At 50.7% G+C, this 21580-nt stretch overlaps 1 protein-coding gene across 18 annotated transcripts in view; it reads right to left on the bottom strand.

Moving 5' to 3' along the window:
• The window catches only part of LOC103346407 (trafficking protein particle complex subunit 9), a 178821-nt gene that overhangs the window by 115177 nt on the left and 42064 nt on the right, over positions 1-21580 (bottom strand). For 14 of the 18 annotated variants that reach the window (XR_011384771.1, XR_011384772.1, XR_011384758.1 and 11 more), the window contains one exon: positions 5615-5766. The exons of 2 other annotated variants lie outside the window; for them this stretch is intronic. Coding sequence is in view for 1 of the 16 variants with exons in the window: in XM_070064934.1 (XP_069921035.1) it covers positions 5615-5672 (58 nt within the window). In the remaining 15 variants the exon portion in view is untranslated. Of the gene's footprint in view, positions 1-185; positions 1291-5614; positions 5767-16629; positions 17736-21580 lie in introns of those variants that run through there. 2 more of the 18 variants (XM_070064934.1, XR_011384778.1) reach the window with 2 other exon arrangements.

Raw genomic sequence — 21580 nt, 5'->3', positions numbered from 1 at the left:
GGGCCGTTCCGGGAGGAGACCGAGCCACCTCTGCTCTCGCTCAGCTGCTCGCACCCTGGGGACCCTTCCAGACCGTCCGCACAGCACGACCGCGACTCCACCTGCGCCTTCGGGACCCAAGAACAACAGGCACGCGGGCAGCCAAGACGCCTGGCGGGAAACCGAAACAGCCGCGCGTCACTCACCTCCAAGGGGGTCCGGTCTGCTGCCGGGTCAGTTGTTGTCCGCGAAGGCCCTTGCTTCCAGAAGGGGCCAAGAAGAGCAACGCGCCTGGGAAACGGCACGGAAGCCTCGGACACGCAGCCTCTCCTGATCCGGCCTGACCCTGGGGACGCTGGCTCTCCCTCAGGCTCGGCCAGCAGCGTCGAGGACGGCTCCTCTCCTCCCGGCTTACGCAGGCCCTGGAGCAGGAGCGGACCTACGGCGCTGATTCCCAGCAGAGCACTGCGGGGCAGTCAGCGCCGGGCCTGCGGGTGCACTTCCAGGTCACAGTGCCAGGCACAGGCGCAATCCCCATGGGCCGTCATCAAGGCAACCCAGGACACACCTGCACACTGCTGCATCCAGCGTCCCAAGCCCCAAGGCCGCTTCCACTCCCGCCTCTCCAGGCTGTGACCAGGGATGCGGACGCTGATGGCCCAGGTTCTCTGCACCCTACCTCCCTGCCTCCTGGGAATCCCCAATGGAGCTCTTGCCTCCTGCCTGGCCCAGTGCTGGCTGTTCGTTGCAGCCACTTGGGGAAAGAAGCAGTGCAGGGGGCATCGCCAGTTCTCTCTCTCTCTCTTTCTCTCTCTCTCTCTCTCTCTCTCTCTTAGATCGGCCATCTGGGGGTTCATCCCCGAGGTGGCTACAAAGGCCGGGACTGGGACAGAGCCAGGGACTGAAGCAGAAGCCAGGGACTTTAGCTGGCGCTCCATTCTGGGTTCAGGGGCCTAAGTCCTTGGGCCGTCTCCCTCTGCTTTCCCAGGCGTGTTAGCAGATAGCTGGATCCCACGTTGAATGGCTCCGGGAGGGTCAGCACTGTGAGGTAGCGGGTAAAGCCACCACCCGCAGTGCCGGCTTCCCATATGCGCACCAGTTCGAGTACGGCTGCTCTAATTCCGAAGCAGCTCTCTGCTGTGGTCTGGGAAGGCAGCAGAAGATGCCCCAAGTCCTTGTGCCTCTGCACCCATGAGCAGATCCCGACGAGGCTCCTGGATCCTGGCTTCAGATATTCTCAGCTCCACCCATGGCAGCCAATTGGGTAATGGACCAGCAGATGGAAGACTTCTCTCCTCTCTCTCTCTCTCCCTCCCTCCCTCCTTCCCTCCCTCCCTCCCTTCCCCCACTGAAATAAAATGAAAAAAACGTTTTTAAAATTACATAGAAAAAGAGTACAAATAGCCATCCATCAACTCTTTATCTACAATCACTATTTTGGACCAATTCAACATTCATTTTACTTCACATTCACAGTCTCTATGTCTTCTGCATTATATCAAATAAATGCAGACATGATGCTCTTTTACCCATAACTACACCTGCCTGTTTCCTAAGAACAAAAACATTATGATATAATTTCACTTTGATAACCACATTCAGTATAGTTGTGATTATACAATAACATCAGGTCGAGCACAGCATACATTAAATTTCTCCAATCGTTCCAAAAATACCTTTAACCTTTTCTTTTAATCTAGAGTACAAGGAGTCTTCAGGAAGTTAATGGAAAATGAATTTTATGAAAAACATCTATTCTTGCATTTCCATTTTTTGCACCAAAATAAGTTTATTTTCATTCTATTTTCCCAAGAGCTCACATGATAAAGGACAGCGTGGGCCGGTGCTGTGGCAATGCGTGTTAAAGCCCTGGCCTGAAGTGTCGACATCCGATATCGGTGCCAGTTGAAGTCCCGGCTGCTCCTCTTCCAATCCAGCTCTCTGCTATGGCCTGGGAGAGCAGTGGAGGATGGCCCAAGTCCTTGGGCCCCTGTACCTACCTGGGAGACCAGGAAGAAGCTCCTGGCTTCACAGCAGCACATCCCTGGCCATTGCGGCCATCTAGGGAGTGAACCAGTAGATGGACGATCTCTCTCTCTCTCTCTCTCTCTCTCTCTACCTCTCTCTGTAACTCTGGCTTTCAAATAAATAAAATAAATCTTTAAAAAAAATGACAGTGCATAGCACTGAATTGTTCTCTCTCTTCTGTCTTTAAGCAAGAACAGTCTTTCCAACTCTTTCTACTAAGTGAGGATTGAAATACCAGTATCTACCTTACAGAGTTGGTGGGAGAGGGCACCTAACGACGGCCAGCACCATGGACTCCCCCACTGCCTCCACGGCATCCAGCAGCCTGATCTCTGTTGTGCTTGTTGGTGGGACAGGGCACCTAACGATGCCCAGTACCATGGACTCCCTCCAGGCCCCCACAACACCCAGCAGCCTGCTCTCTGTTGTACTTGTTGGTGGGAGAGGGTACATAACAACGCCCAGTGCAGGACGGACCAAGTGCTTGGGCCCTGCACCCACACGGAAGACCGGGGAAGGCGCCTGGGTCCTGGCTTGGGTCAGCGCAGCGCACCAGCTGTGGCAGCCATTTAGGGGGTGAACCAATGGAGGGAGGACCCTTCTCTCTGTCTCTCTCACTTACTAACTCTGCTCATCAAAAAAAAAAAAAAAAGGAAAGAACAAGAACACAACTCAGAACCCACACACTCAGGGGAGGAGCAGGAGAAAGAGACCCCGTTCATGATCCATGCCACAAGACACAAAGCCCTTTGCCTGTCACAGCCAAAACACTGGGAACACAGGACAGAACGAGACAGGGTCCTTGTGCCACACACCTTCTAAAGGATGGCACCTGGCTAATGCTTAGGAAACCCATGTCACACATCAGGGCTCGGGCTCCTGACTCCAGCTTCCTTCCAGGAAGACCCTGGGAAGCAGTGGTGATGGCTCAAATAACTGGGTTCTTGCCACCAATGTCAGAGACCTGGATTGAGTTCCTGATTCCTAGTTTCAGCCCTGGGGCCATTTTGGGCATTGTGAGATAGAACTAGAAATTGGGAAATCCCTCTTCTCTTCTCTCCTTTCCTCTCATCTCCTCTCCTCTCCACTTCTCCCCTCCCCTCCCCTCCCCTCCCCGAATCCCCCCTCCCGCTCCCCCTCTCCCTCTCCCTTTCTCTCTCTCATTTGCCTTTCAAATAAGATGAAAATAAATTATAATTAAATGCCTGTGATAGTGATCTGTGCTAGACTTGATGTCTATATAGGTAACATTCACACACACATACATACATATCCCAAGAGTAAATAAATAAATAAATTCTTACTCATAAGACCCAAAACTCTAAAATGACTAGAGAAAAGCAGAGGGAAAGGTCCATGCCATTTGTCTGAGCAGTAATTTCTTGGATGTGACCCCAAAGGCGTAGGCAACAAAAACAAAAATAAAACATATGAGATTGCATACAAGAAAATCCTTCTACAAGCAAAGGAAACAAGCTACAGTTCTCTCAGTAGAGAACCAACCCACACACTGAGAGATGATACTTGAAGTCATTTATCAGGTGAGGGGCTACTATCTTAATACAAAAACTCAAATGAATCAGTAAGAAGAAAACAGCCCCTGAATGGACATACAAGTAACATACAAGAACCATCGCCAATTATCACAAAAATGCATATTAAAATCACAACAGAGAGCCCAATATTGTGACACAGCGGGTAAGCTGCCGCCTGAGAGGCTGACATCCTACACGGGCACTGGTTTTGTCCCACTCACTTCACTTCCAATCCAGCTCTCTGCTAATGACCTGGGAAAAGCAGTGGAGGATGGCCCACGTGTATGGGCCCTGCATCCAGGAGCTCCTGGCTACTGGCTTTGGTCTGGCACAGCTCTGGCCATTGCGGCCATCTGGGGAGCAAACCAGCAGATGAAAGAGCCCTCTCTCTGTCCCTCCCTCTCTCTTGCAACTCTAACTTTCAAATAAACATATTAATCTATAAAATAGATAAATAAAAATAAAACCATGTAAGTCACTCCACCAGACTGGCTATTACCAAAAGACTCAGGCCACAGGCACACTTCTCAAGGGAACGTCAGTCAGTACAGCATGTTGAAAACAATCATGGAGGGTCCCTAAAAGCTAAAAACAACTCAAACTCTCCCACGACCCCACCAGTCCACATCCAGATTTATGTACATGTGCATGTAAGGTGTATATGCACATGCATGTATTATGTGTGATATCTGTATGTGACACGTATATGTGTGATATGTATGTGTACATGTATGCGATGTGTACAAGTGAATGTAATGTGTGCATATGGTATATACACGAATACATATATCTATATGGTAGAGCCATGTCTTCACTCACATGTCCACTGCAGCACTGCTCACCACGGTCAAGAAAACAGAAACACATGAATGCCCCTTGGCAGGTGAACAGACAAGGAATGGTAGCTGCAGCATACCTAGGAATACTGGACCCAAAACACCCACAGGAGGCTCTGTCATTTACAGCATGTTCATGGAGACAAAAGTCATGCACTGTATATGAGGACTCCAAAGTCCTTAAAACACAGGATTGAAATGTTCTTACTGGGTCTGGTGTTACAGCACAGGGGGTTAAGTCACCCCCTATGTCCCCAGCACCCAATGTGAACACCAGTTCAAGTATTGGCTACTCTACTTCTGATACAGTTCTCTGCTAACGTGCCTGGAAAAGGAGCAGTGATGGCCCAAGCTTGGGCCCCTGACATACACACTGGAAACCTAGATGGTGTTCCAGGTTCCTGACTTCTGCCAGGCACAGTCCCAGCCATTGTGGCTATTTGGGGAGTGAACCAGCAGATGCAAGATTTTTCTTCTCTCCCTCTCTGTGTGTCTGTCTGTGTGTGTGTGTGTATGCGCAAACGCGTCCCCTTGTGTGTCTCCCTCACCCCACAACCATAACTGCCCTTCAAGTAAATAAATATATCTTTAAAAAAAAACAAAAAACAAAAAAAAGGGCAGGGCATGGGAAGAAATACCAGACAGCTGATCTGTCTCCACCCCATGAGAACACAGCAAGAAGATGGCCGCCCTCACCAGGAACCCAACCATGCTAGCACCTGGGTCAGACTTGCAATGCTGAGAACCTTCAGAAAATCAGAGCCTGTGGTCGGGCCAGACCAAGTGTGGTGTTTGTTACAGCAGCCTGAGCTGACTAACACACCCTAAGGCCTCCAGAAGAGCACGTGACCACCTGACACACCTAACCCATGAACTCATGTCCCCACACCGCCAGACCTGGTGCTTCAGAAGATACAATTCCCATTGCCCCCGGCTCCATCTCCTTACTGGCATCACTACTGTGGGTCCACCGACACAGCAAGTACACTTGGGGGGAAAAATCACAACATTCCACTCCCTTAGGACGACCACCTAGCAAATCAGGACAAGATGGTCAAGAGTGGGAATTGAGATATTGTCTCTTTAATGTGCCTGCAGTAAGCCATGCTGCTAACAAAGTGCCGGGGTGAGGTCTTGGATGGGCGAGTCACATGGCCGGTGGCAGGCGTAGTGGAGAGCTGACTAAAACGCACACCTGGGAGCAGGTGAGCTCTCAGAAATGAGGAAGCTGCTTACCGTTACTCAGGTCCTGCAGGAGACCCTCCTGGCAGGAGAAGTCCAGGCTCACTTTCATGGTGACAGTGAAGGTGGCTGCCTGCCCAGGCTGCAGGGGAAACTGGGTGACGGTTCTTCCAGCTTCCAGCTCAGGAAGTCATCATACAGTTTCTCTGCAATGATAACAACAATAGTGATGTTGATGGTGATAGCAGAGCAGAGGCACAATGAGACTGACACCAACCCAGCTGGGAAATTCTGGCACACGCTCAAAACAAAGACGAGAAGCATTCAAGATGTCAGAGAGCAAAAAGTCCCAGGAAAAGTCCTGAATCAGAAGAGGCCGTGAGGCACAAAGAGGAGGGAGAATGCATCAGGCACGGGCCCCCCGCCAGGCCACCATCCCTCCTGGGGAGCTGTGGGACCTGCGGATGAAATGAAGGCCTGTGGCTCTGGCAAGTGAAGCTAAGTTTCCCCACTGTGAACATTTTCTGTATTGTACTGCTGTGAGGGAAACAGACCCATGTTAAGCAGGGACACCACTTCAGAGAAAGAAATCCAGAATCAGAAACACACAGCTAAGAGCAGAGCCTCAGGCGGGGCCAGCAAGGAAGCGGCCTTGGGCCTGGAGCACCGTGCAGAATGGTAATCCTCAGAGCTGAGGTTTGTCCACAGACACCATAGGGGGATGGCCACTGCATCTGGGGCTGGTGCAGAGGCTGCCCATGGTGACCTCTGCAGAGAATAGGGGTCATCATCACTGAGAGCAAGGCACCCTCTGGAATGACGGGAAGAGACACAGGGGACACCCAGTGTGGCCTGGAAGCAGCCATCCCTCCTTCATTAGCAACTGGGAGTGAGGTGTCAGACAGCCAACCAAGGCCCAGTATTCTCTGCAGCCAGCACACCTGGGAAAACTGACAACCTCCAATGGCTGCGCCACAAGGTCCCCTTCCAACTCTGCTCCACTGAGAAGCTCCCAGCCCCACTGCCCTCCTGCTCACAGGGGCAAGCACAGATGCTGCACAGCCCTGAGCAGTGAGGTCCAGTGTTCGGCCAGCCAGCACAGCAACACACACACAAGGATCACATGAAGGTGGGTTGGTCATGGCTCCCGGGCAGTGCACTGCAGAGCCCAGCGTCCAGGTATGCAGCACCAGGAAACCTTCCCAGAGAGACTTGAGGGGAGGAGGAGAAGCCAGGGATGGTTAGTAGGAGGAAGATTCTGGACTTGTGCTGTGTCCAGCACGGTCTTGGTGTGTGGCACAGCTTAACAGATGTCACGCTCAAAACCGCCTTCACACACCGGTTTTGTGGTCTGCCTCCTGTGTAGCTGCAGCACCTGGGGACTTCAGATGTTCACAGCAGTTCTTCTTGGTAGGCACGGCACCGCCCTAGCCCACAAAAATCACTGAAGCCTTGTGTGTGTTCCTACTCTCCAGTTTGCACCGCAGCCCTGAGGTCCAAACTACCCTGGGACACTTGATCTGGGTGCTGTACCAGCTCGAGTCAGAAGTTATGCCATTCCTCCTGCACCACGGATGGGACCGAGACCCTCCAGCGACCCAGGAAGTCTACAAACATGTTACGTGGATTTTAATGAACTCCACAACTCCACTTTTTTGCCACTGTATCAGCCGCCCAGTTCACATAGCCGGGGGTAGACAGGATGCTCAGGCAGGCCCTGAGCGAGCGTACCTGCAGCGGGAGGAGCGCACACACTGAGGGGCCTCAGGAGGGCAGTTCAGCCCCACATGCCTCCAGCTCTCCTCCACCAGCACAGCCTGCTGCCTCTGTGGAGAGGGCCAGACCCACTGTCTCCACAGCGGGGTCCCACCAATCCTCCACAGGCTGCTTTCCTGTGGGCCTTGCCCCCCCCAACACACATACACACAACCCTTCCATGCCCCGACAACTAGGACACTATATCCAAGGGACTCAATCTTCTACCAATCAATCAATCAATGGAAGGCATCAGCCCCAACCATTGAGACCCAGTACCTGCCTGGAGAGGCAGGTACCGTGAGGGTTAGGAGCACCTACTTCAGGGCAGGGCACCTGGGCTCACCTACAAGCCCTGCCTACATGTCCTAGGTGAGCCACCAAACTTCTGTGACTGTCAGTTTAGCAATCTGTAAGATGGGCTGTCGTGCCAGGTCAACGAGGTAATGGAAGCCAAGTGCTTAGAACACAAACCGGAATAGAACAGCACTTGGCCAGTGTTAGTGATTCCTCCCGTGCCTCAAAAACCCCTCTCTCCTTGTCCTAAGTCAGTAGTCCCTCCCCAGGGCCACGTGAGCATGAGCTAGCCCTGCAGAGTTTGGGACCCTGGCCAGCAGTCAGCAGGCTCACTCTAGCACTAGCTGCCACCAGAGTTCTGCCTCTCCAGCCATGAACAGGACCTGGCACGGGGAAGCAGACAATAGTGACAATAGCATGGGCCAAGTCATGGTGTTCAGTTTATAATTTGGTTTATAATTAGAACAGTTGGAAACAAGTGACAAGGGAAAAAATCTAGGATGCCAAACTGAATTAACAATGTAATTTCAAATGCATTAAAGTACTCAAGTAGAAAAAAATGAAAATATATCTGTACACCAATATTAGTTTGCTTTGAGTCAGCAGATCACGGGTAGTTTCAAATGGTTTTGTATTTTTTGAATTTTCTACAATGAGCTTTTATCATGCTTTTATAAAGAAATACACACAAGGATACTTCAAGAAGTTCACAGAAAATAGAATTAAAGGCTAAGTTTATTTTGATGCCAAAAAAATGAAATGCGTGCATATGAGGAACCTTCAAAATGTTCATGAGGAATGTACATTATGAATAAAGCATGCATGGATTTCAAAAGTGTCTGGCACCAAAATAAATTACTTTTAGTTGTGTTCTTCCATGAGCTTTGGGAAGCCCCCTTGAGCCTGCCCGCGCGCACACACACACACACACACACACAAACGCATATTTGTATAAACCTGCACTAACAGCTCTCTAAGTCTAGGCCCCTGTCCCCCTAACCTGGTTTCATGCAGGGAGAAGCCTGTGGGTCCAGCCTGCACATCCACTTACAAGACCAACCACACCAAGGCCTGTGGCCCACCCAACAAAGAAAGGTGGGTGTGAGCCAATGCAGATGCCCTCATGGTGCCCCACGCTACAGCAGGGCACTAATGTTTCCTGGTGACAGGGGCAGCAAATCACAGGCACTGTGTGTCCCCAAGTCCGAGGCTTGTCTCAGCCAACTGAATAAAATTTCCTGGGGCAGCGGATTAACTCTGTGGCAGCCATGTCCATTGGCAGGCAATCAGAAGCCTACAAAGAGTTTGGCCAGGCTAAGGAAAAACTAGCCTGCCTACACTAATTAGGTGAGTTCTGCCTCTCCACACCACTACTGCGCTCCCTTGGCAAGGCAGGGACCATCCAGAGGGACTATCCAGCAGGAACAGCCCCAGGCAAGCAGGGCAGGAATTGGAGCAACTGCCTAGTGAGCGGCTTCCCAACAGAGATGCTCCATCCCAAGTCATAAAAGAGCCGATTACAGGTCGGCACAATGGCTGACTAGGCTAATCCTCCACCTGCGGCGCTGGCACAGCAGATTCTAGTTCCGGTTGGGGCGCCGGATTCTGTCCCGGTTGCTCCTCTTCCAGTCCAGCTCTCTGTTGTGGCCCGCGAGTGCAGCAGAGCATGGCCCAGGTACTTGGGCCCTGCACCCGCATGAGAAACCAGGAAGAAGCACCTGGCTCCTGGCTTTGGTTGACATAATGTGCCTGCCATAGCAGCCACTTGGGGAGTGAACCAATGGAAAAAGGAAGACCTTTCTCTCTCTCTCTCTCTCTCACTGTCTAACTCTGCTTGTAAAAAAAAAAAAAGGAGCTGAATACAGCACAGAGTTCCAGCAATTTGCCCAAAGCCAAGCAGCTGGGAAGTCACTGAACCAGGAGTCTGCATGGCAATGGGCTCCTTCTGCCTATCTGAGGCCCTGAACAGAGACGGAGTGAACTCCAAAGTGGAGGCTGCGTACAAGGGAACTTCATGGAGGGCATGCAGAAAACAACACAGAACACTCAAGCACGGGAGCTCTTGCGTGCGCCGACCTGAGTGTGCAGCCCAGCTTTGCCCTTCAGCAGCTCTCGGGACAGGGAGAGCTGTGAGTCCTCTGTCAGCCAAGATGCCCTGTACTCAGAGGAGGTGATAATGGAGTCCGCATGATGGTAACAGGAAGCAAGGCGAAGACTTAGCACAGCAACACGGCACCCAGAAACATGCTAGGATGACAGATGAAAAGCCCAGGCCCCAGTGAGGTTTGCTTCTCGCATTCCACACTGCCCGTTTCACTCGTGCAAGGAGCATTGAGTGCACAGCCGCTGAGGAGCCTCATGGCAGGCACGAGGCAAGGTTCTGAGGACAAGGAGACCAGGAAGATGAGACCCATGCCCTCGAGAGGGGTGGGGACAGGTCTCTGACTGCACAGTGGAAGCCCCCAACATAGACCAGATGGAGATGAGGCTCCTGTGAATCTGAGTAATGTGTAAATATCACCACCACTGCATCATAGAGAACGGGGACAGTAACTGCCTGCTGAATTCACTACCCACATCTGGGGGCACAGAACTAAAGGAAGACTCATTGCCCAGTGGCTTGAACTGCTGGGTCCCAGACTTGGCGGCTGCCCATCTAGCCTATCAGAAGTCCATAACTAGTGGGCCAGAGGGCTACATGTTACAACCAGCTACAGCACTCTCCTCACCTGTCTAGAGGGTTTTCCTTCCTCAAAAGTGCTTCACTGGAGAGAGGAACTCTGGGGCTGAGGCCACAGAGCCCTAGGGTCAGGGGGGATGAGAGGCAGTGGTGTGTGGCGGAGAAGGGAGGTGCAAGGAACATCAACCCTGACTGTAGCTGACCTGCAGGAGGCACCTGCCAACTACAACCCCAAAGGAAGGGGAGGAGCAGTCAGCAAACGTGGGCTCAGTGCTAAGTGCTGTCACCGAAACACCACGAGCCAGGCAGCTGGTGTCTGTGCGTGCTCCCCTGAGCAGGTACCTGCTAAGATCAGTGTATATATTTTCTCCCTGACTAATGCATGGGCTCTGCTCCCCATCCCATCTTAGGGAGGGCACCAAGTCCACACAGCATCCAGCACTCTGTGGTCCAACCCTGACTGCAAGCCTGTGAAACGGTGCCATTCTTTCAAGTATAATTCTTTTCGTGAGTGTGGTACACCGAGATCCCAGGATAACCGCCTGGGAATCTGGCATCCAGTGGTCTCCGAGCTGCAGGGCCAGGCATCCTGCTTTCTCCTGCCCTTCTGCCCTGCTCACTTAGCTCCCATCTGTACTCCCAACCAGCGGAACTTAGCAAGCCCCACAGTGTGCGCCTAAAGGCCTTCCACTTTCTCTTGAGATCAAACTTCTCCATCATGACCCTGGGAAGAAAGGCATTGCCATCTGGCGCACAGTGGCAGCAGGCTGGAGGGCTCTTAGTCAATCAGCAGTTTCCAGGTCCTTCTAGGAGACACATCCAGACATCCACTCACTGTGGCAAGTGGTGTGGAGCAGGAAAACATAGGATGTGTAACAAGAGCTCCATTCCATTAGGTGAGCGGGTCTGACTCCTACACCCCACCGGGAGTCCCCCAGCAGGGTTTATGTCCTAAGCACATGCCTGGTGTGGCGACTGGCATGTAAACATGGTGCACATACGTTCAACTGTTGCCAAGTGAGCTGAGCAACTCTGCAACAGAGGACAAGCAGACCATATAAGGCTGGAGAGGTGGAATTCATTCCGCTTGATGGGGAAGCTAAGCATTCGGGAAGGGACACATGGCCTGGGCTGTGGAGAGGACAGAACTGGACATGCACAGAGGACAGCCAGGAATGAGTGGAGCCCAGCAAGCAGTGAGTGCAGAGGCCATGAAGCCTAGTGGCACAGAGGTGGGTCCGACTCATCCTGCAGTCTCCAGGGCACAGGCATCACCAGCAGTGGGAGGCACTCACTGTGGGCTCACCCAGCAAAAGATGAACAGCTGATGGCAAAGGACAGACACCCGAACAGGCAGAGGCAGTAATGGTGGGGAAGGGAAGCGGAGCACCTAACCCCTCCCTGGACAGCCCGCCCTGTCCCTCTGCTTGCACAGGACATGCTGCACCTGCCCCTCTACAGCTTCGGCACCACATCCTCAGCCACATGAGGACACAGATCACAGTCCCTGAAGCACAGTGGGCACCAGGGGAGAACAGAGGCAGAAATGTGGGCAGGGAGCCTCTGAATGTTGGCTAAGAAACTGAGTAGAGGAAAACGATTTTAAAATGTTCAAGAAAGGTGGAGGCCTGCGCTGTGGCATGGCAGGCTAAGCCTCTACCAGCGACGTCAGTATCTCATATAGGCACCCATTCGAGTCCCAGCTGTTCCACTTCTGATTCAGCTCCCTGCTGATTGCCTGGCAAAGCAGCAAAGGATGGCCCAAGTGCTTGGGTCCCTGCCACCCATGTGGGAGACCCAGAAGAAGCGGCTGTCTCCTGGCTTCAGTTTGGTTCAGTTCTGGCCGTTGTGACCCTCTGGAGAGTGAACCAGCAGATGAAATATTTCTCTCTCACTCTCTCACTCTGCCTTTCAAAGAAATAAAATAAAATAAATGTTTTTAAAAAAAAAAGAAGCCGGCGCCATGGCTCAATAGGCTAATCCTCCACCTTGTGGCGCCGGCACACCGGGTTCTAGTCCCGGTTGGGGAGCCGGATTCTGTCCCGGTTGCCCCTCTTCCAGGCCAGCTCTCTGCTATGGCCAGGGAGTGCAGTGGAGGATGGCCCAGGTGCTTGGGCCCTGCACCCCATGGGAGACCAGGAAAAGCACCTGGATCCTGGCTCCTGCCATCAGATCAGCGCGGTGCGCCGGCTGCAGCGGCGGCCATTGGAGGGTGAACCAACGGCAAAAGGAAGACCTTTCTCTCTCTGTCTCTCTCTCTCACTGTCCACTCTGCCTGTCAAAAAAATAAATAAATAAAAAAATAAAAAAAAAAGAGTTCTAGGGGCCGGCCCTGTGGCATAGTGGGTAAAGCTGTTGCCTGCAGTGCAGGCATCCCATATGGCTACCAGTTCAAGTCCTGGCTGCTCCTCTGCCAATCTAGCTCCCTGCTAATGCACATGGGAAAGCAGGAGAGGATGGCCTACATGCTTCGGCCCCTGCACCTCATGGGAAACCTGGATGGAGTTCCAGGTTCCTGGCTTCAACCTGGCCAAGCCCTGGCCATTACAGCCATTTGGGGAGTGAACCAGAAGATGGAAGATCTCTTTCTTTGTCTTTCCCCTCTCTTTGTAACTCAGCCTTTAAAGTAAATAAATGCAATCTTTGTAAAGTAGATGATAGAGAGAAGACAGACAGACAGAGAGAGAGAGACAGACAGACAGATATACAGATCAATATGACCTGAATATCTATGATGTCTCCCAGACACCAGCATACCTCAGGGCAGCATACCTCAGCTCTTGTCCCCACTCACAGCAGTGGTGACACAGCAGTCACTCTTCAGACACTCTGGGGAATTACTCATTCTGGAATTACTGCATGAGGGGAAGACTGGATCCCAGTGAGTATCAGGGAGCACATTAAGTCTCCAGTAGTCAAATTGTTCAGGCCAAGTCAGGCAGCTGGTCACTAGCAGACAATCCAGCAACAGCAACATCCAGGAGAGGGAAAGCAAACCCTGAGGAATCTGAGGAGTGTAAGGGGCTGGGCTGTCCACCACACACACGTGCAGCAGGAACAGTGTATGAGAAGAGGTATGGAAACTGCTGCCTGGTCTATGACCCACCCAGGCACAAGGCCAGAATGTCAATCACGCTCCAGTTCTCACACACGCAACCCTGGGAGGCCAGCATGAGGACACTCAGACACCGAACACTCTGCTTATGTTGTAGGAAACTTGTGCCTTACGGGAAGTGTGCAAGATACAGGGAGTGCCACACTCAGGGACCACCTGATGACAAACAACCAAAGCCTTTATGGCTAACACACAGCACGCAGCAGCGGGCAGGCCAGTGAGCAGTCTCTGTGGCTGCAGTGTCATGGAAAGCTACACAGCTCAGGTACCAGATTCAAGACCAGGCCCTGCCTCGCAGGAGGCCCTTCCTGTTTGTTTCTGTGCTAACAGACAGAATGAGGAAAGCACCTTCTCAAAATCCCACAGAGGGTCGTGCTGCCAGAGGGAACAGGAGAAACAGAAGTCAACTGTGGGGTGCACGTCATTCATTCTCCCCCTGAGAAAAGTAGTGTCAGCATCTTAACACCGAGTAGCACTGGATGACGATGCAGGGACTGCTCAGCTCTGCCTGTGGTTGCCGGCTTCTCCCTGCACCCGGCCTGAGCTCCAGCATCCGTGGGAAAAGACGCAGCCCAAGAAGCTCGGCCCAATCAAAACCTGCATGAATCTTCAATTATGCTGGCATGGAGTCAGCACTTCTTGTTGAAGAAAAAAGACATCCAGGAGTGTGTGGGGGTGTGACTACATATGTGCATGTGTCTGCATGTGTGCACACCCTCGCACACGTGCATGACAGGACATTTGTAGGAAAGCTTAAACAAACAGTAGAATTTCTGAATCTGGGACTATTTATGCATGAGTGAGAATTGACATCTTCATAAGTCTACAAAGGATGACTTGTTGCACTGAATTATAAGTAAAGGGTTAAATCGCTAGACAAACCTGGTCCTGAAATGCGGTGCAGTGTAACAGCTCATCTCCCTGGAAGGAATGTGTACACACGGAGACAAAATACTCCACTAAAAGACTATGGAAACTCAGAGTAGAGTGTGGTAAAGTGGCAGGAGAGAACACCAGCAGCCTATTTGTATAAACAGACAATGTCATGCCTGAGAAAGAACTTCAGAGACCAATTCCTTTCACATAGCTACAAAGAAAAGAAAATAGCTTGGAATCAATTTAACCAAGGATGTTCAATATCTGGGAATCACAAAACATTAAAGAATGAAATAGAAGAGAACACCAAAAAAAAAAATGAGCAGCTTCTGCACTGCCAAAGAGACACTCAGCAAAGTGAAGATGCAAACTAACAGTTGCAAAGCATGCAACTTTCAAGAAACTCATCACTAGCAAAACAAACCACCCACTCATAAATGGGCAAGGGACTTCAACAGGCTAAATATTTCAAGAAAGGAAATCTCAATGGCCAACAAACACATGCAGAAATGCTCAGGATCACTAGCCATCAGGGAAATGCAAATCGATACTACAACAGCCTTGAGGATGTGGGGGAAGAGGCACCCTCATCCACTGCTGGTCAGATTATAAACTGGTATCGCCACTGTGGAAGACAGTATGGAGATAAGTCAGAAATTTGAATGCAGACGTACTGTATGAGCCAGCCATTCCACCCCTGGAAATATACCCAAGAGAAATGAAATCAGCATACAAAAAAACTTATCCCTGACCCCATATTTACTACAGCTCACTTCACAGTTGAAAAGATATGCAATCAGCCAACATGCCCATCACCTGAAGACTGAATAAAGACATTATGGGAACAGACACCATCCACACATATGCATACTGCATAACCTGCCAATTGTGCATCCTACTGCAATAAGCAAGGGCCTGTGAAATCCTCTCTGTCTACACAATGACGTCTTTTCCTTCGATATGTTCCCAGTAGTGGGTACATCCACACAGCTTTCCATTTTGACAGGACTAATTTCACATGGGAAACTGGATTAGTACACAGAATACAGACATCAGATCCATGAACCCAATTTTACCTGAAAAAAGTAGAACAGCAAAGTACATCTTAAGAAACTGCAAAAAGGAAGAAGGTTCAAACGGAAATCCACCCAACGGCACAGAAAATATCACAACAGACATTCAGTGAGACCAAACTACAATGCTTGAAAACTCAGTCAACCTGACCAAACGTTGATCCACAGGAAACAGGGGAAAAAGGAGAACAGACTCAAGCGACTTGACAAAAGAAATGACAGAGAGGACGTCACTACCAACCTTATTAAAATAATAATCCAAAAACACTATGGAAAAAACACTGCACAAGGACTTGGTCAACCTAGATAGAGTGGATTGACTCACAGAAAGATGCAAACCACTAAAACTGAATACAGTGAAACAAGAAACTCTGAATACACTTCTAATTTGCAAAGAGACTGTAGCAGCAGGGAAAGCGAAACAAACAAACAAAACAAAATAGATGAAAAAAGTCCGGGACCAGATGGCTCCACCGGTGAGAACTCATATGGAAAAGACAATGAAAATCCGTGATTCGCAAACCCTTTCAAAAAAGAGATGAAAAGGAAAAGTCTTCCATTTCCTTCCACCAGACCAGCCTTATCCCAACAACCAACACAAACACATCATAAGGAAAATGCCACACACATATCCGTCATGAATGTGTCACATGCCTCAACAAAATATTACCAGACGCCATCCAGAAGCACAACCAAAGCTTAGCACACTGTGCACAACTGGCAGTTACTCCGGAAATGAAATGGTGGCTACCCTACAAAATCAATCTATCCCAGAACAGAACACACATGGGGGAAGCCCACAAACTATCCCGATAGACACAGAAAACCTAGTTCACAAATTGTCCATGACTCTTGCAATACTAAAACACAAATCATCACATCAGGAACGGAATGTACACCTCGGCCTGACAAGGCTCTTTCATGAAAAAACCCACAGAGCGCGAACGTCACAAACAACGCGAGGAACCCGAAACTGGCCTCCTAGACCAGGAAACAGACACGCACTTTCGCTCTCCTTCCTCCCATCAACAGTCTCTGACGTCTAGAGCAGGGCGGCTGGGCCCTCCAAAAGCAAACAGACGGGAACGCGGGGCCGTTCCGGGAGGAGACCGAGCCACCTCTGCTCTCGCCCAGCTGCTGGCACCCTGGGGACCCTTCCAGACCGTCCGCACAGCACGAAGGCGACCCCACCCGCGCCTTCGGGACCCAAGAGCAACAGCACGCTGGCAGCCAGACCCCCAGCGGGAAACCGAAACAGCCGCGCGTCACTCACCTCCAAGGGGGGTCCGATCTGCTGGCTGGACAGAGGTTAGCGAAGGCCGTGGCTTCCGGAAGGGGCCAAAGAGGAGAAAAGCGCCTGGGAAACGGCGCGGAAGCCTCAGACACACAGCCTCTCCTGATCCGGCCTGACCCTGGAGCCGCTGGGTCTCCCTCAGGCTTGGCCAGCAGCGTCGAAAATGGCTCCTCTCCACCCGGCTTGTGCAGGCTCTGGGGCTAGAGCAGACACTCAGCGCTGACACTGAGTGGAGCACCGCGAACCAGTCAGCGGAGGGCGTGCGGGTGCACTTCCAGGTCACAGTGCCAGGCGCACGCGCACTCCCCACGGTCCGTCACCATGGCACCACAGGACGCACCTGCACAATGCTGCCTCCAGCTTCTGACGCCCCAGGGCCGCTTCCAGTCCCGCCTCTCCAGGCTGTGACCAGGGACGCAGACGCCGATGGCCCAGGTTCTCTGGACCCCAGCTCCCTGCCTCGTGGGAGTCCTCAATGGAGCTCCTGCCTCCTGCCTCCTGCCTCCTGCCTGGCCCAGCGCTGGCCGTTCATTCCAGCCACTTGGGGAGAGAAGCAGTGCAGGGGGCATCGCCAGCACTCACTCTGATCGTCCATCTGGGGGTTCACCTCTGAGGTGGCTACAAAAGCTGCGACTGGGACGGAAGCCAGGGACTGAAGCAGAAGCCAGGGACTTTAGCTGGCGCTCCATTCTGGTTTCAGGGGCCTAAGTGCTTGGGCCGTCTCCCTCTGCTTTCCTAGGCAAGTTTGCAGATAGCTGGATCCCATTCGAACGGCTTCTGAGAGTGTCGGCACTGTGAGGCAGTAGGTAAAGCCACTGCCTAGAGTGCCAGCATCCTTTATGGGCGCCGGTTCGAGTAAGGCTGCTCCACTTCCAATGCAGCTCTCTGATGTGGTCTGCGAAAGCAGCGGAAGATGCTCCAAGTCCTTGTGCCTCTACACCCAGGAGGAGATCCCGACGAGGCTCCTGGCTCCTGGCATCAGACACTCTCAGCTCCACTCATGGAGCCAACTGGGTAATGGACCAGCAGATGGAAGACTTCTCTCGCTCTCTCGCTCTCTCTTGCTCTCTCTCCCTCGCTCTCACTCCTTTCCACCCTCCCTCTCTCACTATCTCCCTCCCTCCCTCCCTCTCATCTCGTCTGTTTAACTCTCAATGTTAAATAAATAAATAAGATCTTCAAGAAAAGTAAAGAAATGTAAAAAGGAAGACATAGTTATAAGTAAAATACCACATCAAAGGCCAACTACTAGATTTTTTTTTCTTTTTAGAATTTGGTATTACATGCATTACCCACACTATTAACCCAGAATTTGAAAAAGAATTTAGCTCGGTCTTAGAAAAGATTTTGGTACCCAGTCATTCTCTTCTGCTTTACAAACTTTCTGTGTCGCATTATCTCTGACTTGCGCATGATGAAATCTTTAGAATTTATGTATTCAGACACTTCGTACCCACTCACACAAGGACTTGAAACACCTGTGATCTACAGAGTTCTCCACGGAACACCACTCTGCTTCCCAGTCCCCGCCCTCCACAGTCTAGCCCTGCCTTTAAAGTATGAATCATGTTTGAAATCGGCCAAATCCTGTCTTCCACAAAGCTAGATTAATACCGAAAAGTAGTATTTGAGGTCCCCTGGCTCTTTTTGAAATTGTTTGACAGGCAGAGTGGACAGAGAGAGAGAGAGAGATACAGAGAAAGGTCTTCCTTTTCCGTTGGGTCACCATGCCGATCCGAAGCCAGGAGCCAGGTGCTTCTCCTGGTCTCCCAAGTGGGTGCAGGGCCCAAGGACTTGGGCCACCTCCCACTGCCTTCCTGGGCCAAAACAGAGAGCTGGACTGGAAGAGTAGCAACTGGGACAGAATCCGGAGCCCCAGCTGGGACTAGAACCCGGGGTTCCAGCACCACAGGCTAGGATAAGCCAAGTGACTTGCGGCACTGGCCGCAGTTAGTTACCACCATTCTAAAATACGTGTAAATGCACTGTAGGGCATCATTACTGAAGGTATAGTCAAGTAAAATGTTTTTAAGTTAGTAAACCTCTATCCTATCAAAAATAACTTCCTAATTCATTTTTCATCAATTTAACACATGAAAATTAACTTTATTTCAAATAAACACTGACAAAATTAAATCTTTGTTGCATTTTTCTCTTATATTAAATTACTTTACTTTTCACTTTTTGTGAAAATCTGGCGCCCCGACTGAGACTAGAACCCAGGGTGCCAGTGCCACAGGCCAAAGATTAGCCTAGTGAGCCTTGGTGTTAGCCGGTCCCCTGGCTTTTAATGGGAGCTTAATTCACTATCTCCACTGTTCAATTTTCTGTCATTTCCTCCTGAATTTCCTGTTTTGAGTCAAGGGTGCTACCATCTTCTTAGTCTTGGAAGTCTCTGCACACTCTATGTGCCTGCTGTGTCCTGTGTCCATGTGAGTTGATCTCACCTTGGCCCCTCCTGCCTGGCATGTCCTCTGTCCCCGTGTGAGCTGAGCTCACCAGGGCCCCACCTGCCTGGCGTGTCCTATGTCCATATGAGCTGATCTCACCTGGGCCAGTTCTTCCCCTTTCCACTGTCATGGCCCTGGTACAGATCTCAGGTCCCTCCTGCTCTGCAAGCTGCAGCACCCTCTCAATGTCATGCCTCATCCCCTGGCTTGGCACTTCCCAGCCTACTTGTCACAGGCTAGGGAGAGTTTGCACCTTCTCCTTAATTCGGGACCTGTGGGACTGGCCTTGTGTACCCTGAGAAGTCTGGGCTTTATCTCAAGGACACTCATGGTTTGCTTCAAGCCATCTTTTTAGCCTGGTTTCATACTTTCCCCATCTACATAATATGTATTTGGTTTACTGGGCATTTTTGCTTCTCGGAGCCCGTCATGTAGTTTGGTGCTGTTCCTCCTGGAGCAGAAACTCTGTGCTACTCCTTTCCCCAGCTCCCCTGCTGTTAAGAAGTCAGCAGATTCTTCCTCCTCTCCTTTTGATTACCTGGCTGAGTTCTCAATGAGATCATTTCATTAGGCTCCTAGCGTCCCTTAGCTAGCTGATCTCTCCCTGGGTTGTGCACTCCCGGGGACAGGGAACCTGCTGTCTTTCTTTCCCTGTAAGTCAGCCAGTCTGTGTGGAGCTGAACAACTTGACATTGTCTTTTCTGAAGGTTTAATAACCCAGGCAGAGTGAGAGCCAGGAGTTAGAGGACTGCTGTTTCTCTTCAAGGGATGGAATCTCGCTGAGTGGTGTCAGGGAGGGTCTTCCTCACAGGATGATGGCTGCTTAGGCAGTGTCTGCGTGCGGAGGAAGTGGAGTGAAACCTGGGCACGTGGTGGGAGAAGTGGCAGACCCCTGACCTGGGGTGAGTCTCTGATCTGTGGAGAAGGGATGGCAGTTGACTGTGTGTGTCCCTGGTTTGCACTGTCCTGGATGCCTGTTGCTGCTGCCGCAGTCATCTCAGGTCTAGGAATGCCCGACATTCAAACAAAGGCACCTTGCAGCTTCTGTCCACCTCTGACCTTTTATGAGGCTGGGTTCTGTACCCGGATGGAGGGTGGTAGCAGACCCCGAGTTTTCTTTGTAAAAGCTTTTTGAAAATTCAAGTTGAAGCATTTAAAAAATTTGTTTATTTATGTAAGAGGCTGAGTGACAGAAAAAATTCCTGCAACAGCCAGGGCTGGGCCGGGCCAAAGTTAGGAGCCCAGAGTTCCTTGTGGGTCTCCACGTGGGTGGCAGGGACAGAAGCACTTGAGCCATCACCTGCTGCCTCCCGTGGTGCACGTGAGCAGGAAACCAGATCTGTAGCATGAAGCAACCGAGACTTGATCCAGACTCTCCAGTGTGGGATGTGGGTGTCCCAAGCTGCAGCCTTTCCTGCTGCACCACAATGCCTGCCACAGTTGGAAGCATTTTAATGATAAAGTTTAGCTTACAAATTATGTATGTTCCTTTTAGAAATCTGGAAAAATATAAGTGGATAGGAAAAAAAATATTTCCTCATCCTGCATTCTAACTGTGCATAGACAGGCATACTTAACATTTTATGTGTGTTTATTTAGTATTGTTTGTTCTTTTACAAAATTGGATTGATTTTTGAATTGAATTTATTGGCCAATGCCGCAGCTCACTTGGCTAAGCTGCCTACTGCGCCGGCACCCCAGGTTCTAGTCCTGTTTGGGGTGCTGGATTCTGTCCCGGTTTCTCCTCTTCCAGTCCAGCTCTCTGCTGTGGCCCAGGAGGGCAATGGAGGATGCCCCAAGTGCTTGGACCCTGCACCGACCTGGGAGACCAGGAGGAAGCACCTGGCTCCTGGATTCGGATCGGCACAGCTCCAGCCATAGCAGCCATTTGGGGGCTGAACCAATGGAAGCAAGACCTTTCTCTCTGTCTCTCCCTCTCTCACTGTCTAATTCTGCCTGTCAAAAATAAATAAATGAATAAATTTACAAAATTGAATTTGTTTTATATATCTGTATTCTCATTTTAAGTACCTTAAGCCTTTTCCATATTATGAAAGTTTTTTTTTTTTATAAATGTCACTTTTATTATTTTTTTAAAGGTTATTTATTTGAGAGGCAGCAGCTAAGTCATTAGCTGGGACACCCACATCCCCCATCAGAATGCCTGGTTCAAGTCTTGGACACTGTGATTCCAACCCTTCTTCCTACTAACGCACACCCTGGGAGGCAGCAGATGGTGGCACAAGTACTTGGGTTCCTTTCACTCACATGCGAGACCTGGATTCAGTTCTAGGCTCCTGGCTTTGGCCTGGCCCAGCCCTAGCTGTTGTGGGTATTTGGGGAATGAACCAGAATATGGAGGATTCCTCCCTCTCTCTCCCTTTTTCTCTCTCTCCCTCCCTCCCTCTCACCCTTCCCATCTCCCTCCCTCCCTTGAAATAAAATGAAAAAAATGTTTTTAAATTACATAAAAAAGAGTA

The sequence above is a fragment of the Oryctolagus cuniculus genome, chromosome 19 (assembly GCF_964237555.1).
Source record: "Oryctolagus cuniculus chromosome 19, mOryCun1.1, whole genome shotgun sequence".
Classification (NCBI taxonomy): domain Eukaryota; kingdom Metazoa; phylum Chordata; class Mammalia; order Lagomorpha; family Leporidae; genus Oryctolagus; species Oryctolagus cuniculus.
The sequence above is the reverse complement of the archived record's forward strand: the minus strand, read 5'-3'. Positions and strand labels throughout refer to the sequence as shown.